The sequence below is a fragment of the Monomorium pharaonis genome, chromosome 4, assembly GCF_013373865.1.
Source record: "Monomorium pharaonis isolate MP-MQ-018 chromosome 4, ASM1337386v2, whole genome shotgun sequence".
NCBI classification, from domain to species: domain Eukaryota; kingdom Metazoa; phylum Arthropoda; class Insecta; order Hymenoptera; family Formicidae; genus Monomorium; species Monomorium pharaonis.
In genome coordinates this window covers 30,075,651-30,095,768 of record NC_050470.1, presented here as the reverse complement: position 1 = coordinate 30,095,768, position 20,118 = coordinate 30,075,651, and the positions used below count along the sequence as shown (strand labels likewise).

The 20,118-nt window shown below is 33.7% G+C and overlaps 2 protein-coding genes across 6 annotated transcripts in view; one reads left to right on the top strand and one right to left on the bottom strand.

Annotated features, from left to right (window-relative positions):
• The window catches only part of LOC105833208, a 74,744-nt gene that overhangs the window by 18,957 nt on the left and 35,669 nt on the right, over positions 1–20,118 (bottom strand). The gene's annotated exons all lie outside the window — the stretch shown is intronic.
• LOC105832394 (neo-calmodulin) overlaps positions 1–20,118 on the top strand; it is a 60,250-nt gene that overhangs the window by 8,375 nt on the left and 31,757 nt on the right. Inside the window, exons 1-2 of one of the 5 annotated variants that reach the window (XM_012673296.3) lie at positions 2,679–4,617; positions 12,731–13,916. The exons of 3 other annotated variants lie outside the window; for them this stretch is intronic. In XM_012673296.3, coding sequence (XP_012528750.1) covers positions 13,830–13,916 — 87 coding nt within the window. In that variant the 5' untranslated portion in view covers positions 2,679–4,617; positions 12,731–13,829. Of the gene's footprint in view, positions 1–2,678; positions 4,618–12,730; positions 13,917–20,118 lie in introns of those variants that run through there. One more of the 5 variants, XM_012673298.3, reaches the window with a different exon arrangement.

The following is a 20,118-nucleotide window of genomic DNA, read 5'->3' as shown; positions in this document are numbered from 1 at the left end:
TCCTTCCTAGCACACAAATATAAGTCTTTTGATTTGTTAATTCTCTTATGCATTATGCATTATACAAAAGTCTATAATCTTTCCCTAAAACTTTTTTATTGATACACTGGCGTAGCGGAAAGCTAGCGACTTCGTGATATACAAACTCTCACTCGACTTCGCATTCACGCGAAATAAAGACAAGATAGAGATTGAAGGAAATGTCAACTTTAATAAAAAGCGTAGCTTTACACATTCTCAAAGCACATCTTGACGTCTCACGTCTGACTCAACGCCTAGTTTAGGGTCCTTGCTCAAACGTTTATCCTTAATCTCACGGAAAACCACAAATCAAAAACCGTATTCTTAAATTAAAATTTGTTGCTCTGCTTCTTTTTTCTTCTCTCAGACTTGTGCCTTTTCCAGGAATTGAAAATAATAAAAATTTGACAGTAATTACACAGACAAAAATTACACAGTAAGGGAAAGAGATAATTTTTGTACAAAAAAGGACCAGGTGCTTATTCAGTTTCTTAGCACCTAGACAAAAGTTTTTTCTAAAAAAGGAGCTAATCTATCAGAATCTATAATATCAAAGCTAATTGATCATAAACTATTTTTTTATGATGCGGCATCTTCTAAATATAAAATATCATGTTGCTGAGTTTCTGATTATGAGAAATCTTTCCAATTGCTTTACAGTTTAGGAGTCTTGCCAACCATTCTTCGAGAGTTGTATAACCAAACCGTTTGTCCTTCTTGGAAAAGAATCTACCACTTTTACTTGAGAGATTTAATTTCCATTTGTTCTCTTACTCTAAAATGTACTTCTTCTAATTTCTGTCTAAGGTTTTTAATATAACTTTCAATTATCTGAGATTTATTTTCATTTGACATCGGAGGATTGCTCTGAAGGGGATCTATGAGTAATCTAAGATCTCGGGCAAAATAAGATTCCGTGGGAGTAACTTTAATAGTTTCATGCCTCGAAAATCTATAAGCCATTAAAAACAAAGGGAACCTTATTGTATCCGAGATCTTATACAATAAAGATGTTGCACTTGTGTAATGGAAAACCAGCGACCTCACGGTACACGAACTTCTACTCGAACGCATACGCGGGAAATAAAGACTTAAGGGAATTTCTCTACTCAGGCCCGGCACAACAAGTGGCACAGGGGTGTGTTTTTAAATAAAGAAAAATATTCAAATGACCATTTTGTTGCCTTCTTTTTTTACTGTATATGGTCTAAAGTTACACATGAAAAAAGTTTTTTAATTCTCGGTATAACGTCCAATTTATAAACTGATATTAATATATATACTTTAATGCTGAAAAATAATTTTCACATCTATAAAAGAAATACATACGAAATGTTGTTAATAATGTGCATTAACTAATTCTACATTATTTACTTCGATCAAGTTTAACGGTCACTCCAGCATTCTCTTAACATAGAGATTGGAGCGTAGCTTTGCACATTCTCAGAGCACGTCTTTACAATTCAAGAGAAATCTTCAGCCGTTGCTAAGGCAAGATACTAAACAATCCAAAGGATCCGTGTTTCGCTTCGTAAGAAGCACAAACCGTCGCGACCAGAGGCGCAACACTGATGGCTTTAACGTATTACACATAATAGTTATCTATAGAATATAAACAATAACTATCTGTTAGTATTATAAATGGCTATTGAGAGAATTACATAATTGATATTTGTGATGGTCAATTTGGGTTCGTAACACGCTTCTCTGATTATCTAAGCTCTAGGTATAATAACTTCATTCACCTGAAGCTTACATTCATTGGACCCTGCGATACACACGATTATGCAACTTGTCAGACTGATATTGACGAGTTAGACTATGGATCAGTAATTGCATTTCATAAATTACACATGCGGCCTCGACTTTTAAATAGCTTCCAATGATTTAATGGAGTTTTACGGAAGTTTATTACTATCTGCACATATTAATAAATAATAACTATTTAATAGCGATTTATAAAAAGCTTTCCTAATAGATTCACTATTTAATTAGATATTTTGTCATATTATGTTATTATCGATTCGTCATTGCTATCATCATTATTTTCGTTACTGTTATTGTCGTCATTATTGTTATCGTCGTTGTTTATCGCTGAATATATAATATTTAGAGCGTACAATCTATTGATAAATATTGATCTTTGAATATTAAACGTAAATCGTGTATAGAGCCAAATGATTGAGTAGCGTTATCTTCGAAATCAGGCGTTGTCGGTCTAATGCGGTATCATACTACTTCGCTATTTAAGTAGAATGGTCAACTTATCTTTTACCGAGGATAAGAAGCTTCCATATTAACTAGGATTTTAATTTATGGCAATACCAGCTATTATTGTAAATCACATTACAACATATATGTAATATAAAAGGTATGTAAGTACATTATTCTTATAAACTAAACAAGAGATACATTATTTGTCTTTTACATTTTTATATATGTGGTTAAATAAAATGTTATATATATATTATACAGATTTTTATAATTATCCTAATTTTCTGTAGATTTTTAGCAAATAATTTGAAAGTACAAACTATTCAAAAATTTTCTTTGTTAATAATTCGAATTCTAATCAAAATATTTAGATCACAAAAAGCGTGCAAAGACAATTTTGAAAAAACAAAATATAATTAAAGTTTCCGACATTGTATCAATTTTTATTTATAAATAAATTCTTAGGTTGTATTATATTTTTATTGTACGTACGTTACAGTTGATAATGTATTATAATAAGCTGAAAGAGGCACGCTTTATTCAGCCACTTTAGCAAACTCTTGCACGGTTCGTCAACGCTGCTTTTATTACAAAGCGAGAAATGAATAGAGGAAAAACTCGATAACGAGTGGTCCGCATCATAAACGGACAAAGCGACTATGCAAAGTGAAATGTCAAGAGTGCGATACGTCTCTCCTCTCGCGACGAGGATTTTCTCAACTATCGTAGCTATAAAAGATGATTGGCGACCGTCATTTGCTGCCGCTATCGGAATGGGTCCGCCAAGAATATTCGGGAATGGAACAAAACGCGTCTGTATATCTCTTACCGTTTAGACGCGATCGCGAGAACAATGGGGAAACGAAAAGACTCTCGCAAGTAATTTACGTAATGTGTCGCGATAGCTTGCGTTTGACACCTGCCGATACTTAATACAATGAAAGACTCACAAAAGCTCGCGCGTAGTAACTCCTTGGAACTTTACATCGTTGCGATACAAAGCGCATTGTGCTCAACGCTCCCGATCGTTGATAGTGTTTTCAATTTTTCTTGAACAATCGTTCCCTTCTCGTGTGCTCTATTCACAGTGGCCGTTATTCGTACGCGTGAATTATTTATGCGGCGCATTACCGCGCTGAAGAAAAATATATTCTTGTTAAATAGAATTTTATACATCTACCTGTATATTTATATATATAAATTTAACGAAAAATCGTTCGCGTAATTCTGAACAAGAGGAACGTAATTTAGAAAGACAGAGATAAAGAGGAAAGAGCTTAATGAAGAAAGAATGTTACGAAATGCGATGAAAAGATCGAGTATGGCAGGAGGCGTTCCATTACATCGACGCGAGTTCGCTACATAAAAGAAAAAGATTTACGACGAAGTAACTGAGAAATTGCAGAGGAGGCGAGAGAGAAAAGGCGCAGCTGCGACAATAGATGAATATCAAAGTATGATAGAAGTTGTCTTTCTAGTCTTAATCTATTAAATAATAAATAAATCATTGAGATAAAAGCAGAATTTGGAGAAGATCTTATACAGAAAGAATTATACAAGAATTCGACAGACTGTTCGATTCAAATCTCTTTGAGATAGGTATTGTTAATTACAGAAATATAAGATCCATTTAATGTCGGTCTATTTTAAAATTTAAGCAACAACATAATCTCACAAAGCTGTGAGAAATGGAAGTATCTAAAAAAATATTAAATTTTCAAAAAATCGAAATACAGTTATAAATTATTTAGAAATTCATAAAAGTTTCTTCTAAAACATTTTTCTATGTTTCTTTTCGTTTGATAATTGTTCTTAAACTCAAATATAAGTGCTATCCCTTGAAGACATTTCCTTAAATTTTCAATTAGGTTAATAAAAGAATAAAGATTTTGTGTTTAACAATATTCTGGGGAAAATTAAATTAGTCCCGAACAGTTATAATATGTTATAATGTAATTCTTCAGAGGTAAAAGGAAATCTGAGATAAATATGTATGAGGCACGATTTTACTGCATCACATGTGTGCATCTTTACGCTTTCGTGAAAGAAAAAGACCGAAAGATTAGAGAACAAAGCTTTTATAAGTATAGTCGAAATGGGCCACGAGCGAAAGTTTAGCACGGGATAAAAATGTAGGGCTCTCCGTACCAATCTTGCGGAATGAGAGGGTAAAGTCGAAGAAAGGGGGGGAAGTGGAGAGCCGGTAGGAGTGAGGAAGAAAAGACTATCGCGTGCGGGTGCCGAGGTGTGGGCGAGGGTGCGGGTGCATGGACCTGCGCGCGAGCGACCGCCTGGAATTCGCAGCACTGGCTGCGTGAGGGCGCGTGGTGGACGGTGGTGTCGAGGGTGTCAGTCATAGACCATCTGCTCAGCGACGAGCACGTAAGTTCCGCAGAACGCATGAAAATCGTTATCGTCTATGAATGGAATGACTCGCTAGCAATCGCGTGTTTGCTCGCGCGTCGCGTCGCGACGCGACGCGACGCGGCGCGTCTCGCGACAATGCTGTTGTACGCCTCGGTAACGGCGCGGCGGCAACGACGACGACGATTTCCGTTTCCGCGACAGGGAACCGCGGCCGCGGAGTTCACCGAGTCCGCCGGCGGTTACTGTGATTTCCTCAAAAATGGCGGGTATCAGGCACCGAGTACCATCGACGGCGCCAACCCCGTCGGCCCGCCTCGAGGACGATCGCGGAGGATCGCGGACTGCGAGTGTTCTCACGGTCGTCGGTGACCGGCAACTCGTTTCCGTGCCGGACGAGCCGATCGCGTATCACCGCCGAGTGGCCCAGTGAGTTGTTTCGTGAGGAGCACGGTGCCTCCGTTCCTGCCTTTCCTCTTCTGACTACTCTTTCCTCTCTGCCATGCTTGCCCTGTTATGTGTATCTTTTCATTCTACTTGTTATCTCTAGGAATGGTGTTTTAGATAAGGGATAGATTGATCTCTTCCGCAAGACTCTTATACAGGATTCACTATCCTTGACGATACCTTTTTTTTATCGATCTGAATACTACATATTGCTCACAATTTCTCTTTGTGTCTTCTCTTGGCTATATGGCTATTTTCTCGAAATTTTAAGTAAATTTTTTTCAATAATATTGGTTTGATGGTTTAGACAACTAAGATGTCCTTTGATTATTTTCTATTGCAAAAATTATATACTTTTTGAAGTTATTTTTAAATTATATTATATGAAAAATTAACACAATATATTACTCATGACACTGTAACCGTGTTCAAAATTGTAAACTGTGTCTATCTGTGTCAAGAAGTAGTGTTGTTCGAGAAACTCAAATTTTGTGGCGAAACATTTTATACAATTTGCCATAAATTTTAGGATCTGTTAGACGATATTATCGCCGTTAAATACGATGTTTAGGATATAAGCGAACGAGATACATCTGCAAAATTTGAATTCATACGATACACTGTGGAGTAATAGCCGGCTCATAAAGTATAAACGCGAGTTCAGTTTGACATTTTCACAGGGGACACTTAAGAGAGAAATTCAGTATTTGTAATCCTCATATAATATGAAAGTTAATCGAAATCTACATTTTGCGCAATAGAGAATTTTTCTGTAATAAATTACTTTTCATCTTTCACGAGAATTTATAAGAAAAAAATAAAATAAAATAAAAAGATATACTGACAAGTAAATCTTTTTTTGCGTTACTCATCAAATTTATTGAAATACAGTACAGTACAGTACATTTTTTTAGAATAGTAAAAAATAATAGATTTTTTAAACCAAACATGTTTTTAAGGGCAGAGACAAAAATGTATATAATTAATTAGCTTTAAAAAATTAATTTTTATGTCAGCGAACAGCTTTCAAAATTTTGTATATTTTGTACATTTATGAAATTACGCTATCATACTTTACGTTTAAAATTACGCTATCATACTTACGTTATAGTTGAAAAATAAAAATTTAGTCGATTTTTGAGGACTGATATCATCTCTTAAACTTGTTTGGTTGTTGGTAAAAGAAGTATGTATTTATTACTTTTGACTGTTCAAGTGTATTGAATTTCAGTAAATTCAGTAAATAATGATAAAATAAATTTACGTGTCATACAAAATATATAATAAATGACATTTTCTAATAAAACATCTATGTTATGTTATTTTTTTAAATTTGTTTAGTCGTGATTTTGATAAAATAATTTGCATATTATCTAAATTATATCTAAACTATTAATGAATTTATTTCGCAATTTAATCATATGTATCAATCGTAAATATCAATAATTACGCATGTAATTATTTAATAAAAATTATAAAGTCAAGTTTATTATTATTTCGAAAATAGATTAACTTATAGGATTGTTTGGATATAATATTGTGTATTTTAAATTAAAAAAAAATAAAATTGTGTAATTTTTCCTAGAAAAAATAATAATTTCCTAGAAATAATAATAAAAAACATATTTTGTTATTATTTCGATTATTGATGGTTAGGTAATTTTGGTCAGAAATGTTATCAATTTTTTAACAAGATTTTTTACTGGAATCAGCTTTGAGGATTTTAACGAGCAAAAGTTATTTTACGAAATATCTAGTTTTTCCTCATTTAAGAGTAATGACGATAAATTGGAACGTTTCCCACCGTGCTATATAAAATTGCTAAAATGAGAAGCTACATTACTGTAATGAGGACTTTACTATATCGCGAGTACTTGCAAACATTATTGTTTAAATAAAAACTATGGACATTCAAGGTTAGTGCGAAATATGAACCTGCATTTAAACTTTTGTTCCTACAGACTTTTAAACGGAATTACGTTGCGTGCACCTTGCATATACAGTGAAACAATAATTAACTAAATTACATACGATTGTATCTTGCCCGAAAATTCCAGGGGAATTGCGTGAACTACTAAAAGTCTACCAATTATTATTTGTTGCTATGGTCAGTAAATTCTAGCATTTTCTCACATGAGATTAATTACATTTTATGTAAAATTCTTGTTTCTGGTAATTGCATGTTGGCTAAAATAATAATTAATATAATAATATAATATAAACTAATTTAGTATCTTTTTAATAATTAAATTTTTAGTTTATGTAATTGTAAAATAAATATTTGAATAATATGCAGATAAATTGAAATATACATTATTATTAATAGTGACTTAATTAACAAAGTGAAAACATTATATGTATATATCTTAAATGTACATATTTTTATAATAATATAATTTGTTAAAATATCTATGTTCAAGATAGGTGTACAATGTTCAGACAATATTTAAACGAGTTTCCAATTTATAATTTCTTTTATCACTAAAAATATACAGTATAATTATAACATATTATAATACAAAAAATTTTTTTACATATTTTAATGATTACCAAAGTCACGTATGTATAATATATTTTTTTTTCTTTTATTATAGTGTTAAATTTTGTTCGTTGATTTGTCCAGTAAAAAACGCATAAAACCAATCATAGCGTACAGTTAGTTTTATTAAACGAGAATTTTGTTGTTTCGTATTGATGAGCGGTTTATAGACGATTGATCGTCTTTTTGTATTTCCCTCGGTTCATTGATGCCGTTGAGATTTTATAGTCTTTTTCCTTTTTTTAAATTAATCTATCATTTTTTGCTTGTATCTCGATAACAAATAATGTCGTTCTTTTTTGTGTACTGCCGTGGAAATAATTCGAGTTCCCAATGTGAATACGAATTTCAAATTGATTAATCAACACATAATACTTGACGTCGCTGCAGTGAATGATGAATTTTACGTTGATCGTTTTTCATCTATCGTGTGAATAGTGAAATAATGACCAAGGAAAGAAATACTCGTTGACAGACGTCGGTTCACGAAGGGCATGCAAATAAATGCATGGAATTTCCACGATATGCTTTTCAGCGGTTAACTGGAGCGACAAATAGCAAAATTCTGTATCCGAGAATTTGAGTTCGCAGTTTCATTTAATATTCGATCGATCTCACAAACATTCATATGTATTCGTAGAAAACTTATCAGTGTTTTCCACGTGCCGCGAGAAAAGAGATATGGTGAGAATTGACTCGAAAATACTTAAAGTTCTTCTCAAATGACATTCGTATTTAGATCTTTCAAATTTAACAAAAATCAATAAATCTTTGAAAAAATATATACGTACAGAGAAAGAAAGAAAAGGGAGGATGTTATAATAATTTAAACGACGGATCTATTTTAAATAACAGTTGATTTTGTAATTTATTCATTAGACTGTTAGCGTATTTTATAACTAATGATCATAATTTTAGTATAATATTTAGAACATATATTCAATAAAATAAACATTACATTTCCGATTTGATTTATGACCGTGTTTTCAAGATCAAAAACTGGGTTTTCTTATCGTTATACAGTATTAGAGAATTTGTGAATGACGTGGCTAAAATATTATTTAGGGCAGCGGTATCAAGCAATCTAACGGGGCATTGCAATTCGTAATTGCAAGTGAACGGTCAATGGCAGAAACGTTTTGCGGGACGGCCAACTCTCGTGCAGTTCGATATCGTAAGTAGGACGTGAACCTGGATAATTGTGCGCGCGCACTTACATGCGCGTATGTATGCACATTTCTGTTTTTCATCTGAATGTAAATATCCTGTATTGTTTCAATTGTCACGAGACCGACAACGGGGCGAACGACATAATGGGTTGCTAATCGCGATATTAAATTGTGATTAGCCATGTCACGCGCCATTAGACGCGTGCAAGAGAGGATCATGATATGGGCGTGCAGTTTCTTTGTGGAATATTATCGGCAACAGGTGTAAATTTAGTACATACGTTGGGCTTTGTCCGTGTGTACCACCTGGCCGCTCGAAAAAAAGTCGATTCGCACGGGAGAGAAAACGAGAGACTACATTATTAATATTATATGAGTATGATAGTTCTAATCATCGTTGGAAACTTTCCACCTCTTAAATCTTGTTCCAATTAAGCAATTCAGGTCGGTTGTCTTACATTTGTGGAATTTAATTACAAATTTAATTACGATCGATGGTAAATATCGTAACGCCATTATAATATTTTTGTGACACTGGATGTAACAAGTACTTTTATTGTTATTGAATTAAAAAACAAGTATTTATTGATTGATTGATTTTTTTAAATTAAAATCGCGAATTGTAAGATAAATTTAACTTTATCGTATAAGTTATACTGCAAAATTCTGTTTGGTTCGCGTTAAAAAGGAAAGTTTCATCCCATCCTCTTTCAAGATCCTGACTTGGCGACATGGAAAGGTGCAGGTTTCCCGAAAAATGCATCAAACGTGATATCATAACGCCCCGAGAGCCCGCGGGCAAGGACAGAGGGGCGCGATGCAGTCCGCGAGGAAGGGGGAGGGTTAGATTTAGGTACAGAGGTCGGAGGTCAGAGATCGGAGGTCGGAGGACGCGGAATGATGGTCGGAGGACGCCGGGAAGGGGCGGGGAGGGAAGAAGAGGGCTGCAGCCTGGGAATGATCAATACTACTCGTACGCCAAGTTCCTACGGGAGTAGCGAAGATGAGCCGAGGAACACGAGGAATTGAACGTTTTCGATTTGCAAAAGTGACTAGAAGATCGTTCGCAGAAAAAGGAAGTGGTGAGAGAGAGAGGAGGGGGGATAGGAGCGGAATGATACAGGTGGAATGATTTCCTGTCTATTGATACTTAGCATCGATATCCTCGTATCGTGCTCCACGTTTCAATTTCTCTAGTTCCCTCGATAAGACTTCTTTCTCTCTATCTCTGTGTAGGATAACAGTGAGAATGTGCCATCCAGAAAAATTCACGCACTTGCCACATCACCTCGGTGGCACGAAATTCGATTACGTTTGAAATTCGCGAATTCGCGTGCGATACGCAATTTCAGCATTTTGTTACACGTTTATTTTCTCTCTGGATTATTTCGATATATCTTGACAACGACCACTCGTTCCGCCAGTTTTATACAAGCGAAGCAATAAACTTCATTTTATAAATTGGATTAGCTTCGAAATTTCGTTATCTCGATTTCAACCAAATTAAAAAAAAAAAACCGTTTCGTTTTATCGATATCATGTAACAACGCAGATTTTGCTTCATGCTAAATGGCGCGTTTATTAGTGAATTTAAAAGCACAAATTCAATGAGACCTCATTGTTCGTTAAAAATTTTAAGAGTGAATATTCCAGTGAGCTTCAGGCTTCAAACGCAAAATTGGCGAACAAAGTTTCAAGGACGTATAAACTGAAGAAGTTGAACGACAAAAAAATATTTCTTTCAGTTTATCTCAAATGCAATTTGCTTCAACAGAAATATGATTTTAAATCTCGTTGTGTCCTCTCCCTTAAAATAGTTTGTACCGACAACTTTAAAGTTTTCGTAGAAAAAAAATCGACTTTAAATTCAAGGAACGTACCATTAAGCGACGAGATTGTGAATTTGGAACGCTTTGTAAGCTCGAATCCATTTCTTGAATATGTAAATACACTTCTGCATAGACGGGAGAGATTAGATTACTGTTTCGTGAATTATTCTTATAGCGCAAAAAGTATCCGTTCCTCTCTCGAGGGAAGAATATTTAAAAGTTTGCCTTCAAGTTCTCCCTCTTGAAAAGTCGTCAGTGTCAGGCGCAGCAAAATATCTTTAACTGGTGTCAGTCCGCCGTTGCAACGTCGACAGATCCAACTTGTCACGGATCAACGATGCGCGACGGGGATTCCCTGCGAAGCTCGCGCGGCGGTGCAAACGACGCGTGTCGCTCTCGCGCGAGATGCACGCTGCCGGTCCTGCGACGTCGCGTCGTGTCGTCCGATAACCCTGAAATATTAACGAGGTGCACGTGGATGCATCTCAAGGTTCTCTCTCTGTCTTCCCTCCGGGTCTAGAGAAACGTACTCGAGCGAGAGCGAAACGACGGCAAAATGCAAGCATCCGAGCGGTCTAACCGATTTCATGATACGTTGCGTTACTGTGTCGTGTGAGAACGTGGAATTTCATGGTCGCGCGAGTTTCGCGGGTTTCGCGAGAATTCCGGAGAACGTTGTGTTACGCGGGATATTCGGTTCGACCAGGGGCTCAATTCTTGAATTTATTCGCAAGGGAAACGTATGCGCAAACGCACCCGCTCTAACAGAAAAGTTGCAAGTTTATTGGTTAAAAGCCATACGATAGCCAATAAATTTTAAACTTTTCTGTAAGAACAGAATTTGCGAATACGTTTCTCTTGCGAATGAATTCAAGAATTAAGCCCCAGGATTTAACGCGCGGTTATTTCGATTGCGGGTGCAGGTCTCTTTGTAAAGCAATAAAATTCTGCAGAGCGATGGTGAATTGGGAAAACTGTTGAAGTTAAATTTATTATGTAACGCGACAATAAATAGAGACGAATTAAGCTTCATTCTATGAGGAGAACCTCTTATTTTTTTATAGAACACAAAAGGAATGTATGTTCATAATTTGTAAAAATAAGCATTATAAAAAAAAAAATTTAGTGATATAGCTCAGTGTATATGGTGGACATACAGTGTATATTTAAAAGATCACGATATAGTCAGCTATATCCGCAAACACAATTTATCTGGAATTCTTCGAAAGTATAATTGTAACTATTAACCCTGGAGTATTATTTATATATTTTCTACATTAACTCTACTCTGGGTAAAAATAAATTTACTTACAAAATCATTCAAATTTTATTGTCGCTTTTGCAGAATTTATTTTTAGCAGCTTTTATAAAATAAGTAAATAAATATAAATTATAGCTTTTTAATTACCAAGGCAAATTATGTCAGTATTAATAACAGGCAACGTTTAGTTTTATATTAATAAACATCGATATTTTATACATACACACACACACACACATATAATAGTGATACAATTTTTGTAACTTTTCGAATGTCATTCTAAATAATAAAATTATATTTCTAAGTAAATTCCACTTAAAATGGAATGAACGGGAGATTTTTCGTTCAACTTTTTCAATCTACATCCTTGGAACTGTACGCCAATTTTGTTTGGAGCTGAGTTACCAAGATATTTATTCTTCAAAATTTTAACGCATATAATAAAGTTAGAAGTGTTTCTTATTAACTTTCATATTTATCGTGATGTATTGTTGTCGACGAAACGTTTATCTCTTCATCTTATTCGTCCTAATGCCTACTCGATTTTCATAGATTTTCGTTCTGTGCTCCAATTATAAAAAAATCTTCTCTTTTTAAGCGTGTGTATTCCCATATGTATTCCCGAATTTTACTGTAAACTGTTTCATGCTATAACTGTCAACTATACATTTAATTACCAAGGTCTTTTGATCCTCCACATTCTCCTTTCACCCCGAAAATATGGAAAACATTCCTTTCCATTCGATTTACCGACTCCTCCTCGGGAAACGAGTTGCTAACGCTAACGCGATTGTTTTGCGAGTCTCGCGGGTAGATAATAGGATGTAGATCGCGCGCGAAAGTAGGCCACGGATCATCACCCTCTCCTTTACCTCTTTCTTTCTAGATCATCGATGATCATAATTAGGATAGTCGTCGCCTGATCGAGAGACGTGCAATACGTAAGGGCGCGCGGTCGTAATCGCGCGAGGAGGCAACGCGGGAGAAGGCAGCCGGAACCGTGCGAGATCCGCGCCGTCCTCGCGTCCTCGCGAGCGGAAAACGGAGACCGAGACCGCGAAACGGAAACGGCAGTGTCGATCCGGGGGCGCGTAACCACCACGCCACGGCGGGGCAAATGTTCCCGACGGGCTTCCGCGAGATCCCGCCGCCGAGCAGCGTACCCGTTACCGAGAAAAGTCGCCGCCGTCGCCGGCGGGAGGAACACGACGCCGGTGCGCTTCCGGCGCTGCCGATCGGACCGTCGTCGTCGCGATGAAGTGAGGAGCGTCATCGTTGGCTCCTACGACGACGATGCAGCTCACGGCTGGCCACTGCTGCCGATATTATCCCCCGCGTCCAAGCGCTTAAAACGTAATCGATAGTGTTTGGCGCGTTTATCGGTCTCGAGTCTAAACCGATTTGTGAACGTGTGACACCGGAAACACCGAGGGAGTATCTGCCGAGAATAGAGACGCGTTAAAGGGAATAGATCGGGGCCGGGAGATCAAGGCGTCTTGCGACGAGGCGACGCGGGAATGGGAACGACCACGGCGACGATGATGACGATACGACGATAGGCGGGTAGCTAAACGATAACGATAAGGGCCGCGATACGGAACGAATAGCGCGATTACGACGCGACGGCGTTGTGTTAGCGTTGGGGATAGCCTTCGCATAAATTACCGTACGTATATACACCGGTAAAGCGTATGCATACAGGACCGCACAAAAGCACACACACGCACGGGTAAACGTGCAAATACATTTCAATATTGTGATAAGCCTACGTAATTTATAAGCGCACGCGAGCGTGTCGATTGATACAGGCAATAAGAGCAATAAGAAGATATTATCGTGTTACACACGCGCTTTCGAATCGCTGTGATTTCTCCGTCAACTGTGTTCGAAAGAGCTGCTCGTTGTTGACCGCTAGACCGCCGAGAGTTTTCGGCAAGAGTTTACGTTCTATTTAACCGGGAAAAGAAGTGCGCCGGGACGACAAGATGGCATTCGCCGCGGCGAGGATGATCCTGAAGGACAAGCGCAGGAAACCTAGCAAAGAGGACTTCGCACCGCGAAATAGAAGCAAGGTAAAATCGCATATACCTATGATTACACTAAACTGATTCCGTATCATCATTCGCGTTCCATAATCGTGCGGTCTGAAATACAGGAGCGATTTTCGCTCGAGGGAGGCGATTTTTAGGGAAATTGTACATCTTAAATGTCTTTTTTATAATACATAAAAAAGATTAAAAAATAGAGTCTTTATTTCAGAAATTTTTTTACTTGAACATCAAATTGAAGCGATATTCGCACATATGGACGTGAAATACCGATCTTAATTTACAATAATTTAATTCATTTATTGTCACCAAAGATGACCTTTTTTATGTTGTAGTTCCTTATAAAAATTCAATCTTAATTCTGCATCGTTTACATGTTTATTCGATTACTGAAACATTTACTTTAAAGCCATTCTATATAAGCCAAACAAAAGAATCATCGATGCCTCTGATAAGTTGTCACGTTCGCATTTGCGATCGGTGACCTGCGTTCTACGTTTCACGTAGAATGGATTTTAGATACCGAAAGAAGAAAAACGATTTAACTCGCGCGCACTGCCAGTTCTCGAACAATCTGGGCGTCACCGACCCTCGGTGGTCATTTCTCATTTCGAACACAAAGGCGTCCTAGATTACCTCCGCAAAGAGGGATAAAGGAGCGCGAGCAATGTCAAACGAACATTGGCACGCATTTGGCGAATTATAAATGTCATTAATGCACACATTTATCGTGAGGTCATTAGGCCATTAGCGGAGTTATACGCTTCATTTTCTCATGGCGAAGATAGTTCCGTCAGATAGTGAGGAAAACGACATTGGGGAATGCATAATAATGCTACCGGTGCGGTTAATATCGCACGCGGATCACGTGGGACGTAAAATAAACGGGTCGCTCTTATTAAGGTAATTAATTTCGTGGAAGGATCGTCGCGCGAGATACAGACAGCGAAACTTTGTTTCCTCTATTTTGTAGAACATCGGAGTACGTGCTGGACTTTTTAGATGCGCAGGATTAATTGGAACGTCGCCCGGTTTCCCAGTGAAAAGAACCGATATTGCAAAGTCTGATGAACGCTATGCAGACTTTAATTGTTAGTAAAAGGTTATACATAGTTGTTTAATAACGCTAAGCAAAGCGTTTAAGCGGTCGTAAAAAAGAAATCCTTTTATGAAAGTATTTTAAATGGACTCGAGAATATGAACTTGCGTATGATGCTTAATGTCTTTAATAATTTTGTTATAAGTAGATATAATATCTAATACAGAAAGAGATGTTATTTTTTAATTTTCCACTTCCCTTTTACAGTTTAACTTTTGATGGATTAAGTATACATATAATATATAAAATAATTTTAAAGAGATAACTGATGATATACCACGCATTTTCTTTGTCAGTATAAGAATGTTGAGAGTATATTAGGAATTTCCTTATTCATAATAAAAGTTTATATATATATATTGAGAAAGTGTGCAGCAAATAATTAGGATAGAATTTGAGTATTGCAAGGATTCTAAGAGCCCGAAGCAATAATCAATAAATGATGAATGAAACACAGCTATGGAAATCTTTCTACATGGAAAAAAGCGATTTTTCTAAAGTAAAAAATAATTGTATAGAACGCTCAATTTGATTGTGAAAATTTGTGTCAAAATTTTACATCCTGTTATTCTTTATAATTATTTTAATGGTTTAATAAAATTATTTTTAAATTTGTATATATATATATATATATAAAACTAAATTTTTTAATATTTTAGCAAAATCGTTCTTTCTGTGTACAGATTGCCAAATTCTTTAGACCGAGATAAAATAAAATTACAATGCTCCAATCTTTATATAAGACAAATAGTCAATGACGCTGTCCGCATGAATTTATTGCAAGCTAAAGTTTAAGGAAAAACCATAAATATAATATAATTTATAGCTCACACATGTACGCATGATTAATAACACGTGCGCGTCACAGAAGCGAAGAAGAAGAAAAGAGCTTTCCAAGACAACGATAATGCAACGGTATCGACCAAGGTTTCACACATACATACGCATGCACATCGCTCTGAAGTTCAATCAAAATTGCATAACTTGTAATTCTGTCAACATTCCAGACATTTTTCCAATATACGCTCACTCACGTTTCTATTACTTCATGCACCATTTCCACATTATCATCGAAATTTTTGAAAATTTGACATTTTATGTCTTAATTAATTTCTTTATTATCTTTATAATCAAATATTATTCTGTAAATGTGCTAAAAAAAATTGCTTGTCCTGTAAATTTTTCATCGCTTGAAAATCTTTGATAATTTTTGAGACATTAAGTAAATGTAAAAAAATAAAGTTTTAACAAATACTTATATAAATACATGGCTAAAGTATTCTCCGTTTCTTTTCCGAGATTATTTTGTAATGATAATTTAGATCTCGAAATACCATTGTAGAACAATCATGACAATTTTTAATTAAAAATATTTAGAATAGCAATTATTAATAAAAACTAAAATTTTTATATATTATATATTTATTAATAGAAAATATATTTTCTACACTTTACTTGTTATATAAATCAATTCTTCATAACTTTATTTTCATGTATTTATCCAGTTTGTTACAAAAAAAATGTTAAAGATAGTTATATTTTAACAATCTTCTAGTTCCCTTAAATGTATTGTTTTATTATATTATTACGCGACGTCTCTCAATCATGTACGATACTTTAATAACAGTTTGGAGATTTACTAACTGTAACATATTATATTTTAATAAAAAATATCTAAATTGCAATAAGTTTTGTCGCAAACGATCAAAAGCACAAAATTATTATACAGAATTAGCGTCTTCAAACTTATAATCGCATTATACAAGTATTAATTTTTTATTTGTCATTAATTTTCAAAATTTTAATGATATTATATAATACTATACACTTTACTGTTTTCAGCAGATTTTGTCTTTTGACAATACAGTTTTATACACACAGATATAGTATGTACGCAATAACCCGATTAATTGATATCGTTGAATTATATTATTCAATGATAAAAGAATTAAATGTTTTACACGTGCAAATCTAAGTGAATAAAGGCAGACAATAAATATATATTGGCTATGAAAAATAAACACAAAGTAATTGGCATACTGTAATAATGTAATAATTAATAATACAATTTTTATTTAATAAATTAGATAAAATATGTATTTTGTAGCTGCAAAGGCTTTTTGTTTTTTGTGGTAAAATAACTTTAGTATTATTACATTTTCTATATACATCAATTTGTGTATTATTTAACCTTGGATCAATATAGAATAGCCAAAGCTTCACTAAAAAGATAATTTATAGGAAAAGAAAGAAAGAAAAATAAGGTACATAAATATTAATGATTCTTCTCTTATCAAGTAGATTAAATTTTATTTTTATTTTATATGGATACAGTGCATAAATTTCTTGTTCCAATCTGTTCATTATTATGATGTGAATACCATGAATTTAAATAAAAACTTTACATATACTAACATTATTATGTAATTTACTCATTATAATTTTATTTTATTTCTCATTTTTAATTTTATTTTTATTAAGTAATAAACTAAAAAATGCAATTACATAGTAGAAAACATTTTATATTTATATTAAAATCACATCTTATAATTTTTGTGTTAAATAGTCACTCAATATTTCTTACACATTTTTTAATTGTGTAATTCGTTGGCCGATAATATCATTATTTGATTAAAATCCTTTAAATATTATTATATATGATATTGTCATGATGTATTACAAATTTTCTGAAAATCTTATTTTTGTATAGAGAGAGTTTAGCGGAAAGATAAAAAATAATATTACTTACACTATTATTTACTTTTAAAAATGGTGAGAAATAAATCAAGCCGGAATTAAAATTAATCTACATTGGTAGAAATAGACTGCGAAATATCTTTTATTATGTGTATATTTTTCTGTGGATAATAAATCTAATTGTATTTTATAATATTGATAATAATAAAATCTGTCCTAATAGCTTCCTAATAGCCATCCACTTTAATATCCGTAAAATTTTATGTTTAATGTGTAATACTTTTATAATCTTAACTTGATCTATACAATTTTTACATATTTGATAAAATTTTCACAGATCCATTACTTCTCCAATTAAAAGAGGATTTATATCATTCATCGATACGCAATAGTGGAATTACAATGCAGAGAAGAGACTACGTTCAACTATAAAGTAAAAATATATAAAAATTCTTGTAGTATAATTTTAAAAATAATTAAAACTTTTAGAAATAATAAACGCGTATAAAATAATTATGACTCTTCAAATAACAAAGTAATAAAAAAATTACTCAATGTACGCTACTCTGTCACTTGATGTTTTCTTATTCTTTTCTTTTCCTTTTCATGGTTTTACACAACATCTTTGTACATCTAGTTAATTACGATCGTGCATTAATCACTAGGAAAGTACAGTTGCGTGGTATTTTACCCGACGTTCTCAACATTAATCACAAGTAGCAGAAGAGTAAAACATTTTATAGCGACGAAAGGATAACGTAAACAAGTATGATTATACAAAATTAATATTTGTGAATTAGCACAATTGATAAATCAAATGAATGAAAAGAATAAATTTTAAAAAATTGTTGATATATAAGTGTCAAATTTATGCTAAATAATGAAAACACATTTAAAAAAAAAAAGACTAATTTTACGACTATTTAATTGTCAGTTAAATCCATTGTGGCGCAAATTCAAATTAATTTGTTCCTACCGTAACATTTTATTAATGATGAAAAAATTTGAAAATAACAATTTTATTTTGATACTATGACTTCATTAATTGTTATTCAATTAATAAAGTCAAAGTAATAATTTATTAAGTTACGATAAGCTGTTTGAAAATACACAAGAATTCAGTGCACGTGCAATACGTTTCAAACGCACAAATGGCGTAAAATGCATGTATTGTTTACTAGTGGTCGATATATCGCGGCTCTTCATTACATGGATTACTTGATTCTGCAATTTACGTATTATCTCGAAAACTGGCCAAATTACATTCAAATCAATTGAATAATTCAACGCACATATTAACACTTACACATCATTAAAAGTCAATTAATTATCATAAATTCGCCAAAAAATATAATTTGTAATTATCTTATCATCTTATCATAGATTTAATCTTTGCTTTAAACTGCGCGAGATATCTGTCTATGTATCTACTTCCAAAAATAGTCGTCTCAACACGCTCACGATTCCTTAATCGCGAGAATTAATCAGTCGCGTGAGGCCCTAATTGTTAATTGTTCCTAGAAAGTAGAATACATTTTCTTATACAAGAGACAGCCAAATGTCTCCTTTTAATTTTAATAAGCTTTGAAAACGTAGACAAAAATAAGTGATAATTATTTTTTTTGTTAAGGAGATAAAATACCCCTTTGCAAAAGATTGGTTATTTTCTTTCAAAGCGTATATTGTTGAAATTGAAAAAGATAAATTTTTTAAATAAAAATTAAATAATTTTAAGAGTATTTTATAACAATGATACAAAATTTGTGATAAAATAAAAATTAAAAAAAAACATTTTCTATTTCTTTTTCTATTTTATTAAAATTAAAGAAAGATTTTATTATTATAAATTTTTTTCTTAAAGCCACTTGATTTTTATTTAAAAAATTTTAAATTTAATTTCGACAATATTTACTTTAAAAAGCAATTTCTTAAACAAATGTTTTATTTCTTTAACCTGCAAAAAAGCACTTAAATTTATTAAAATAAAAAAAGAATATACAGTCGTGTTCCTTGTTAGCATTTGTCGCATAATCATAGTTTGCGAAATAATACGATACATCTACGAAGTAACTTACGTTGGTGCTGCCGGCTCGTGCATCGCCGTACAAATGATGCACTGTGAACTTGTGTAAACATTGACATTGTACTACACTACAAAAAAGAACAAACATCGACTGCCGCGTACCGTATATCTGGTAAATCATTCTCACTACGAAACACGTGCTACAAAACAAGTTACATTCGGAAATATTATCTCAGTATCCTTATACCTATCATTTTATCCTTATTTCACATTCGGCGAACAACAAGAATAAAATGATAAATGGAGATACAAACGGACGAATATCCTTTTCTTAAACTCTGAATTAATTTTAATGAATAAATTAGCACCGCAACACATATCTAATATGAACATTATGATTGCTTTTC